At 36.4% G+C, this 11,835-nt stretch overlaps 1 protein-coding gene across 1 annotated transcript; it reads left to right on the forward strand.

Moving 5' to 3' along the window:
* Positions 1-9,315: 9,315 nt before the first annotated feature.
* Positions 9,316-11,130, forward strand: LOC145738131 (uncharacterized). The gene is given in 5 exon segments (XM_081992996.1): positions 9,316-9,337; positions 9,554-9,624; positions 10,318-10,459; positions 10,857-11,015; positions 11,018-11,130. Coding segments are annotated over 5 exon segments (507 nt in total).
* Positions 11,131-11,835: the final 705 nt, after the last annotated feature.

Below are 11,835 nucleotides of genomic sequence, written 5' to 3' on the forward strand. Positions count from 1 at the left end.
CGGTATCTCAATTTTAACCCATCAAGGACGGAATTTTTTCGTCTTAAAAATATCGAAAATTTTCGAAGGCAAATGTTTTACTTATAAATAAACAACGACTATAAACCAAAATTTATTTTTTCTAAAAATAACATTTTCTGAGTAATTTGATGTTGCCATATGGCAACGCTAGGACTTCGTGACACTGATAAAAATAAAACAGGAGTATGATAAACTTGATTAGATATGACATATTATTTATTCCAAAATCAAAAGACATTACATATTTGTGTGAAAAGATAAGTTACAGCTTATGCAAATGCCAACGTTACATTTTGCACATTTCGTGCGCATTATTGACTTACAATTCTCGCCAGCACACCGAATTTTTTTGTTGTCAGCGCCACAGGCACCAATAAATGACCTCTACCGTCAAACCTAATATCATCGGAGATTCTACAAAATGATCTGCTGGAAGCAGATCTCCCTGGCCTGCCTCCTTTTTTTGGTGCAGACTTATACCTAGTCAAATACACTTTAACAATCTCTCTTCTAAATTGGAGTTGGGTAATATTCTTTCCAGCTTTTTTACTCAAAATCCAGGCATTTTGAATACTTGCATCTAAAAGCCATGTAAATAAACTCCAGTTCCATTTTTTTGAGCGAAGTCTTATGCGGAACCGATTGATATTTTCGTCCATCAAGTCAGTTCCGCCCATAGAGTTATTATAATTCGTTATCAGGCGAGGTTGAAGAACTTGAACTATACTTCTGCTAGCTCGTGAATAACGCTTGACTGTTGCTTGTGGATTTACGCCACTGCTGGTTGAAGCAATTGTCACTACATTATTATCTAACGATCGAACCACCATTATTCCATTCGTTCTGTCGAGGATAGATGCCACTTCAGCTCGTTTTTTCATTTTCATCTCTGCCTTGGAAATAATAGGACAGTTTTTTGGTATTCGATTGTCTCTAATGGTTCCTGTCACACTGTAGCCTCTCTTCTTCAAATGGGCAAGTAAATGAAAACTTGTGAACAAGTTGTCACAAAACAGGGAATAAGGCAATTGTCTCTTGTCATTTGGAAGTTCGTCCAACATCGTTACCAATAGAGCGGCACATGACCCAAATACTGAGGTGTAATTTTCGTTGAACTTAGGATCTTTTCCCTGATACATATTGAAGTTTATCAAATATCCGCTTTTAGTATTTAAACACCAAACTTTGTAACCAAAGCGAATGGGTTTCTCTTTGATGAATTGCTTACATGAGTGACGGCCGAAATATTTTACCATTGACTCATCGTAGTTGAAACTTTCTTCAGGCACATAGAACTGAGCGAACTTCTTTTGTAAGCCTTCAATCAGTGGCCGCAATTTATAATATTTATCTGTAACATTGATCTTCGTATTATCGGACAAGTGAAAAAACTTCCAAATTGTCAAAAAACGATCGCGCCTCATGGCATCTGACACCATTTTACATTGCATGTCTTCATTAGAATCCCAATAGAACTTCTTTCCGGGTAACCAATGATATCCGGACAGAATAAGTATCCCCAAGAAGCATTGCCAGACTAGTTTCCCTAATTTGATTGCTATCAAGAGGTCCAGCATGCGGCATAATATTTGCTTCAGTTGGTAAAACAGGTTCTCGCCCATATACTAGCATAAAGGGTGAGAATTGCGTGCTGTCTTGTTTCGCTGAATTATAGGCAAAAGTTACATGCGGTAAGTATTGGTCCCAATTTGACTGATTTGTGTTGGTGTACATTGCCAACATATTTGCAAGAGTCTTATTAAATCGCTCCGTAAGACCATTTGTTGCTGGGTGATATGCCGTTGTAAATTGACTTGTGCCCATTTCTTTCAATAGTTTTGTTACCAATTCTGATTGAAACACTTTTCCTCTGTCACTTAATAATTCCTTAGGCGCTCCATGCCTCGTAATTATTTTTTCCAAAATAAATTTTGCTCCGGGCCCTGCTTTTCCACTTGGTAACGCCTCAGTTTCTGCCCACCGTGTTGCATAGTCTGTTGCTACCACTATCATGGTTTTTCCATTGCTACTTCTGCGGAAAGGACCCAAAAGGTCAATTCCTACTTTTTTAAGTGATGTTCCCACAGGAATTGGGTGTAAAAACCCTATCGGTTTTTGATTCTGCTGACCTTTCCTAGCTTGACAATCTGGACATTCCTTAACAAAATTTTCAACATCTTTTTGCAACCCTTGCCAATAATATCGTTGCTTAATTTTTGATAGAGTTTTTGCTATTCCCAAATGACCACGCAGCGGTTCCGAATGGTGAGAATACAAAATTTCTCCCACTAACTGTTGTGGTATTACTAACAGTTTATCTCGACCTAAATCATTCGGATTTACTCGGTATAAAATTCCGGATTCAATTCTGAAGTTTTTTGCCTACTTACTATATCCCTCAATAAGTAACTCCTCAATATTACGAGTATCCAAAACAAATGTTGGTATTTCCTCAACGTCGTGTTTATCCGTATCTGGTTGCAGTACCGGATATCTACTTAAGGGAACATTCCACTAAGCACGACGCTGCAAGCCGGAACACCGTTACGTGTATACGTTAATCGCCGCAGCAGCGCCAACGTAGCTTTCTACATTACACCTAATCCGTCAAACTTTTTAGTTTTTTAGTACTGTCAGTCAACTCGAATTGTTAAGATGGTGTTATCCCGATTATCCAAGCGAGCTATTGCTCTGTTGTTGTTAAGAAGAAGAAGAAACCGGCGCCAAAACAAATATTGGGTTCACCCCCTTAATACAAAAAGACTAGAATGTGGAGAATATCACCGATTATGTCAAGAACTGGAAACATACCCAGAAAGGTATTTCCAATATTTTAGAATGAGTTTAGATTCTTTTAATAAACTACACGACATGGTGGCAAATAATATATCGAAAGAAAATACAAACTTTAGACCAGCTATTACATCAAGGGAACGCTTGGTTGTTGCTCTAAGGTAATTGAAAAAGAAGTCATATATTATAAAACAATTTTAATTTTATTTATTTTAAAAGGGATTAAAAAAAGCATTTGATCGTAATAAACCCATATCTTCTTCTTTTCTCCGGCTGAACCACTTTTCTCATGTCTTGATGCATTATAATGCTTGATAAACGCGTCCCGCAAAGTTCTCAATCTTTTCTTAATAATGTCAATATCAGAACCTAAAAATTAAGATCTCTCACATAAACGGCAAAACAAGAAATGTATGGCCTTTTCGATTTAACCTTCTCCGATCGAGATGAGACCAGTAGAGAAAAAAAAAACTTTTTCTTTAATTATTTTGGTTTTGAGAGACATGTCAAAACAGATGGGGATCAAAAGCAGCCATTTTTTTGCTCTCATCTTGATCAGCGCAGTTAATTCGAAAATGTCATTAATTTGGCAAGAAGGGTTTTATTATGTTTTGTTTCTTTGCAGGTTTTTAGCAACCGGCATGTCTTTCAGATCTATTGCATTTAGTTTTCGCCTAGGAGAAACAACTGTAAATAGAATTGTGGAAGACACTTGCATAGCTATCAAAAATTTAGTTATGCCATTTTATATTCCAAAGTTTAACAAAGAAAGATGGAGGAAAATACAGAGAGATTTTTTTGAAAAATGGAATTTTCCAAACTGCGTGGGTGCTCTTGACGGCAAACACATTCACTTGTTTGCACCCAAAAATTCAGGATCAACGTATTTTAATTATAAGGGCGGTTTCTCTATTGTATTAATGGCGGTTGTCGATGCCAATTACAAATATATCATGATAGACGTTGGTTTATATGGAGGCAACAGTGATGGTGGAGTTTTTGCTAACTGTGCGTTTGGCAAATCTTGGTTAAGCCACGATAAAAATTTAGAACTACCAGAAAGTCAAAATCTTCCATCGACATACATTTCTTTTCCCGTGGTATTAGTTGCAGATGAGAGAAAATTTACTACGTCCATTTCCTGGAAAAAATTTAACCGAACGACAGCGAATTTTTAACTATCGCTTATCTAGAGCAAGAAGAGTTTCGGAAAATGCTTTTGGCATTACCGCACATACCTGGAGAATACTACTTAAACGCATCGAAGTTAATGTTAAATTTGCTACTGTAATAACTGTTGCATGTTGCACACTGCACAACTTTCTAATAACAGAAACTACAAAAAGTCAGAATTCATCTAATTATACTTCTACAGCCCAATTTTCCCGAGAAAAAGCTGGAAATAATACAACTAGTGGGCTATATGCAAGACCAAACAGAAAGGCTTTGGATGTACGTAATGCTTATGCAGATTGGTTTGTGTCACCCGCAGGCGAAGTGCCTTGGCAATTTGAAGCCATTAAACATTAATTGTTAACTAAATTAATTATTTGTTAACTTTGTAATACCACTAAACTACTTTAAACATTATACAAGCATTAAAAATTACTTACCTTGAAAATTAATTTCTTTGGCAACTTCCTTCCATGCCTGATCCCGACTATTGCCACTTTTATAATTGGATAAACTTTTATCATATAGCACCGGGTGATTTTCAACGGCCAGAATCAATTTTTCTTCCATTTTGTGACACGTCCAGTCCGGCAAACAAAATCCAACTGATGTTTTTTTTTACTGCATACGACGCTGCACTGCATAACGCTGTATTCAATTTGACGCGCCGGACTCGGTTGAATGACACTCATAAGTCACCATATATTTTAAAATGTTTGCGGTGACGCATTGCAACGCTATGGCGTTGCAGCATGGAATGTTCCCTTTACACAGTCAGCGTCTTTGTGCGCAATCCCTGATTTATGGCACACCGTGTAATCAAAGTCTTTACACACACAGTTTTAATGACCATCTGGCTAATCGACCTGTGGTATCTTTTAATGTTTTTAGCCAACATAAAGCATGATGATCAGTTACGATTTTTACGACAAGTAATGTCGAAAGTTCGTCACGAGTTGTCGGCTAGAGGAGACCAGGTCTGGGAGTTTTGATCGGTGGAACCAGTGGGTGGAATGCTATAAAAAGGAAGTTGTACCCTAGAGAGGGGTTCAGTTCATTCCAGTCAGACCAGTTTTGCTGTGCACCACGTCGGAGAAGGCAGTACCTAGCCAGAAGACTTCGCTCACGCCACAGAATGTAGTCGTCCTGAATTCTGCAACCCGCGCCGGGTTTATAAATTAATTAAATAGTAAACCATCTCTTAAATTATAATAAATCGCGAGTGCTAAACCCTCCAGAAAGCTGCCCTCGTAATTGTTTAACTAATGTAAGTATATATTTATTATTGTAATATTTTGTGCATGTAAAAGGTATTGTTTAAAGTGCTACTTTTGGGAATTATGTTTGAAGGTTTTATTCCAATTCACTAAGTTGATAAACCAATCATCTTGTCAATTAGTTTTAACTGTTATTTAGTTAATAAATTATATTTTTCTACCAAGTGGTTTGATTCTACCCCTGAAACAAGATCTCGGTAAAAGCATTTATTAAAATAATAAACGCACGTCTCGTTTAACTTGTTGGGCCAAAAGGGCTTTACAATTTAAAAGTGACATTTGGTGGAGGCGCCGGGTATACGTTATCGACTTAGCATTTTCTGGCGGCTGGCTTGGTCACTTTCGTGTTGGAACAATTCTGGAGAATGGACTACTTAACTTGATTTTCTTTTCTCGAGGAGAGTCGACATCTCGACTTCTTGGTTCAGCTGGTCGCACTACTGTCGATTGGTTCACACTCCCCCCAATAGCGCTGAAATCGGCGTATTTTATACCCGATTGATCGGCTGACGTAGTTTGTTATTGTTCGTGGCCTGTTTTTCATATTTCTGTAAAGCAGGTGGTGGTGACTCATCATCGATACGATGCACTAGATGCATCCTGATGCGACCTTGCCTCGTGCGCTTAATATTTCGCAATCCTCGAATATTCTTATGTTTTTATGTCAATAAGTCCATCTTTTGAATGAATGGATTTTCCATTCGTGACAATATAAGTATTCAAATAAATAAATATGATATAAATAGTATATACATTTTGTAATATAGTACACAAATAGTATTTTACCTTTGTTGAATGGTGTTTAGCTGTTCTACATTCTGAGGAAATCGGACGCATTCATTAAAAAGATTAGGATTGTTTAATGCTTCAGTCACCTCAGTAATTATTCCACTGACTGCACTCTGACTGATTCCAGAGTACATATGGGAACCAACTGTTAGTTGGTAACTACCACTAGGATAAAAATGTAGAGTTACAAGAACCTGTTTTAAAGAAAGTAAATTCTATAAGAAATTGGATAATCAGAACCTTTACAAACAGTACCTTTGTATCTACATTTATTAAATACTCTCTTTGTGGAGCTCTTAAATATGGTGTGATCAAATTAATCAGGTTTCTAGCTTCTTCTTTATTAAAACGATATGTTTTTTTAAATTTGTCTTCACTTAAAACTTCAAAGGGGTCTTGAATTTCTAAATTTGGATTTACATGGCCCAGATTCTGAACCTGTGTTTCAGCATTCTCAATGTTATCTACTATTTGATTAACTAATCCAATTATTATGGGATCTAAGAAATTGTTGAAATCCATAATTTAAATACAACCAAATTAGGAAAAACAAATTATTGAAGTAAAGATTTAAAGAATTTTTTTTTAAAGAAACTGAGAAAAGTACACAACACAAATAACTAACAATCCAAAGCACTGAAAGACTCAAAGGTAAGCATATCTTGGGGATATCTCTTCTTCTAAAACTCAAACTAATAATTGTCGATATAACGGACAATCCGGCAACGCGGAAAAATTGCACCAGTTCTTCTATAAAATACGAAACCCTAGATGTGAGTGAAAAACCGCCATGTTCTTTCACTTCGAATTCTCACTTTCACTTTCACGCCCCCCTATAAAATAGCCGTCCAGAGAGACATAATAAAAAGAACATTGCTTCTCCTCAGCAAATACTTAATCAACTGATTATAAAAGTTATTAAACCAACAGACCTTTTGTCGGAAATTTCACGTGGTGTTTGTTTATATTTCGGAAACCCGGAATTTTGTGTCTTCGAGTTGCAGAACCTAGCAAAAAAAAGGGAAAGGATAAGTGACTCTGTTTTTTACGATTTGATTTCTGTGACCTACGTTTAAATATTTACTGTCAAGTGACAAACAGTAAAAATTGTTATAATTTTAGGACAAACCCTTGTCATTAAACATAATTTAGATTGGATAAATGAGTGTGTGAATGTGAGTTAAGTTAGATAAGGAATTTCTATCATAAGTTTACACTTGGTGTAAGTCGTGTTGATTTAGGTATAAGGTTTGTTTATTAAATTATTTTATGACAAAAAACGTGGTGTTATTTGCCATTAGGAAGATGCAAGTGGCTGATCTGGGATATACAGAATGACTCTGAAATATTTCACGAGTTTAAAACGCCTTGTCGTTTTTAGTGTCAATAGACTTGCGCACTCGCTTCTGTGTGGTGTAGAAAATAACCCTACACCGTACACAAAGTGAACGTTATTTCAAAAAGTTCATATAAGAATTTTTTAACTTTTACAATAACAAATTTAACACTGCATTTGATTTAAATTTGAAAATAGTTACTTATGACTCAGACCGATTCTTATAATTGCGGTTCTCTATTTCTTTAAACAATTTCCGCTAAGAAAAGCGTTAACACTCGAAACAAATATTAATGATTTTCGAGATGACATCAAATACATGTTCCTGTCTGAATCAGAAAATGTGCAACATATCTGTCCTGTGACAGACATTACTGCTTCTTTATAGTTTCGTGCCATCTCTCTCTCTCTCTCTCTTTCTAGTCAATCCAATAACATATTAACCTAATAACTCAGTACAAATCGTACTGCAATTTACTTACAATATATAATTCGTGTAAGTACTGTTACACTTTTCTGGGTTCTTTTTGATAAGTGAGACTTTGAATAAACTCAACAAACTTTATTTACTAAATACACAACAATTTACAACACTAGAAATCACTTTTAAACCACTAAAGTCACTTTTACCACTTCACTACTGTGTTCTTTGCTTTATCGCGCCACTGTTTTTTCAGAGCTCCAACTCACTGTCCGTCGGCTCGGTATCTAGAGGTTTGAGACTTCGTATTAGGGGGTTAAGTTTGGGACACCCCTGGGATGCGGTGTTGCCAAGTTGTGCACTTTTTCCCTAAACTTAGGGAAATTCTATATAGTGACCTCTCGTTTTTCCCTGAATTTCAGGAAATCTTAATCTAGTTATGAGGCCTTTGTAACAGTACGTTGATAACACATAAAACTAAAGTGCTGTTTTCACTCTGAATCCGAGAGCAAATAATAAATTGCATTGCGCAAGTTGTAAACGCTGAAAAGCTAGAGACTAGAAGGCTCTTGTAGTGCCATACAACTAGCATTTCCTAGATGGGATGCTGCTAATTTACACACGGTAGGTCAAATCTAGTTGAGGCTTAACGAGTGATAGTGGTTACGTTTTCTTCACTTCAGTGGAATTGCAATGTTGACAGATTTCCTGATCTGTAATAACTTACGTTACACAAACGTTTATAGTTTATAAGTTTAGAAATTTAAACCACTTTGCAAACACTTTTCTCTGCATTCAACTGCAGTTTTGTATTTTTATTTAAGCTTCTCCTGTAACAAGGTGTAAATGAGGAATTAATGAGTAAATTATTTTTAAGAACTGTGTTTATTAAATTATTTTATTTAGTCGCTTGGTGTTTTCATTACAAAAAGGAGCCAAAGAATCATAGGGCATCTTTAATTGATAAATATTAAAAATGGCCACGCATGTTAGTTAAAAAATACGTTAAAAGATTTCAGCCAGTTAGCCAGTAGCCAGTATAGGGACATGTGCATTGTGTTGTCGTTGCGTCAAAGAAAACAACGCATACAATAAATGTAATTATTGTAAAAGAGCATTTTGTATTTCTTGTTTAGAAAGAAACAAAATGTCGTTTCAGAATTGTTGTTATTTTTGCAATAGTCCTTTAAGAAATAAAATAAATGCAATAAGTATACTGATCGAGATACAAATGTTAGATCAAGTCTATTGCACCGATTGTAAAATAAAAAGGTGCAATATACAAAACAAGACATAAGAACATTATCCTCTTCAGACCCATAGTATCATATATGATACTTCTGAAAATATTTTTTTATTTCCCGCATAGAGCGTCCGCGCCCGGGTGTATCAAATACTATACTGCCCGGAGACATGCGTAAATATTATTGCGCTGCATTTCTGCTATATTTGGCATCAGTGTCGGGTTGTTTACATATGAGTCAATAACGGCAAAACACGAGGTCATGGTTTTTAACAAAAATAAACGTAAGTACAAATTATTTTTGATTATATTTGGTTTTTCATTGTTGTTAAGGTGTCATTTGATGTTGATATACCTAGTGGGCATGTACATTTTTTTGCTTAGGTTTGAAAATGGCAAAAAAACGTTAAAGTATCATTGGTGATACTTGGGAACTTTAGCAATACATTTTTTTTTTAATCAGATAATTAAAAATAAGTAAATAAATTCTATTGTTTCAGAACCTTTAACCGAAAAACAACTTCAGGGACTGGCCGATACTCTGGATTTAGATAATTCAGATATCGAGGATGATCTCCTTACGAGGGACAATGACCTGATGAAGAGCTAGAGCTGGAACAGGATTTGGAAGAAGAAATTCTACCACCCGAAAATGATGGTTTTGACTCCGAGGATGATGTTCCCCTCTCCCACTTTGTTCCAGCACGATCCAAAAAATGGGTGCGTCATAAAGCCTTTATTCCCCCGGACCCCCGCATCCTGCAAATTATAGTGAGTCGTTGAAAAATGCCTTAGAGTATTTTCAAAAATATATCTCCAACGACTTTTTTGCAAGCGTTTCCACGCTGACAAAATATGAGAGAATTCATTGGAGACTTCTGCTACCGAAATAAAAAAACTCTTTGGTTGTACAATACCACGTCTTCGAATGTTTTAGGCTCAAAACACTAGGGTACCTATAGTGTCAGATAACATCACAAGAAATCGTTTTTTCAAGTTACGGTCCCGTCTGAAGGTTGTAGATGACAATATGGTTTCCGCAGAAGAAAAGTCGCACGATAGATTTTGGAAAGTTAGACCCCTCTTAGACAGTATACAGAGAGGATGTCGCATGAATGAGAGGTACCCCATGGTTTCAATTGATGAACAAATGATACCTTTTGCTGGCCAAGTCTTAATGAGGCAGTTTGTGCGTGGTAAGGTAGGGGTAAAAACAAGTAGTAGGGGTAAGGGGTAAAAAAAAAGTAGGGCTAAAAACTTTGTAATGACCACACCCACTGGAATCCCACTGGATTTCTATTTGTACGAGGGTACAGGCTCATCAGTGGAATCAGCATTATTAGCAACACCAGAAAAATTGGACGTCGGGGGTAGAATAATTTTGAAATTAACAGACACCCTTCCTCTAGGTGTATTTCTATTTACCGGTAGATATTTCACTTCAATCTCACTGATAGATTTTCTTTTCTCGCGTAAAGTCTTCTTAGCTGTAACAATAATGGCGAACAGAATCCCTAAAAATGCTGGTATCTCGTCTGACAATGAGCTAAAGAAGAAAGAGAGAGGAAGTTATGATCAACTTGTGCGGGATGACGGAAAAATCATACTGGTAAAGTGATTTGATAATAAACCTGTAAACCTTGCGTCTTCATGTATGGGTGTGGAACCCGAAGGTAGTTGTAGGAGATGGTCTAAAAGTGAAAGAAAGTATATCGACATAAAACAGCCAGCCATTGTTAAAAATTATAATGCATTTATGGGCGGAGTAGACCTTTGAGACCGAGTAATTGGAAAGTACTCCATGGACATACAAATGGACAATTCGGACCATTTTCCATTTTATTGATTTTTCCGTAGCAGCAGGATGGTTTGAGTACAGGGAGAATGCCAAAGCTACCGGCTTACCTAGAAAGGAAATAATGGACTTTCTTGATTTCAAACTTTCTATTGCCAAATCACCGATCCGGGAAGCAAACGAAGAAGTGTACAAATTATTCCTGATAGAAGATGTAGGCGGCAGGGAAACATACATTTGGTGGAATTCATGAAAGACAAACAAAAAGTGCCATTTACCTAACTGCAATAAACTTACCTTTGCTTAATGTAAGGCTTGCGGTATTTATTTGTGTTGTAGCGTGGAAAGAAATTGTTTTGCAGCTTTCCATCAATAATTGTCCACTTTTCCATTTGTATTTTTTTTGTATAGATATAGAACCGAAGTATCAAATATGATCGTCGAAGAACAAAAAAACAATGAAAGGCGAAAACTATTAATGATGAAAGTCAAACCAATACTAAAGATGATGAATGATGAATTTGAAGCTTATAGAAAAATCTGCGAGATCAAAGAAAGATCCTTCACCACTAGGAAGTGCCATGGCAATGATAAGGCTCAAATACCCAATCTCTATAAAGAAAGAAAAAGCCATGTCATACAGTCTACCAACAAACATGCTTTTCCTTGGGCGAGAAGGGGAAGACAAACACACTCACGGGAGGATATTGTCCAAGAAAGAAGCTATAAACTGGAGGGTGACAATAAGCCGAGTCCCTGATAAAAATATTGTGCAAGCCATCAGAATATTGTATGGTCCATTGGAGAAAGAAGTGGAGGCTTATTTTTCTAGAAATTGGAGAGATGCTAGAATAAAGTTTGGACAGCCAGTCATCGAAAGAAGATATGTGCCCACTCAAACACCTGCTTTTCGAATGAGAGCAGATAAAGAACTAAAATGGGGAGGCGCGGACTAAAAAATGAGTGATACTGGTTTGTCAATTTTTA

Source organism: Ips typographus, linkage group LG15 (assembly GCF_016097725.1).
Source record: "Ips typographus isolate SLU linkage group LG15, UJ_Ityp_2.0, whole genome shotgun sequence".
NCBI classification, from domain to species: domain Eukaryota; kingdom Metazoa; phylum Arthropoda; class Insecta; order Coleoptera; family Curculionidae; genus Ips; species Ips typographus.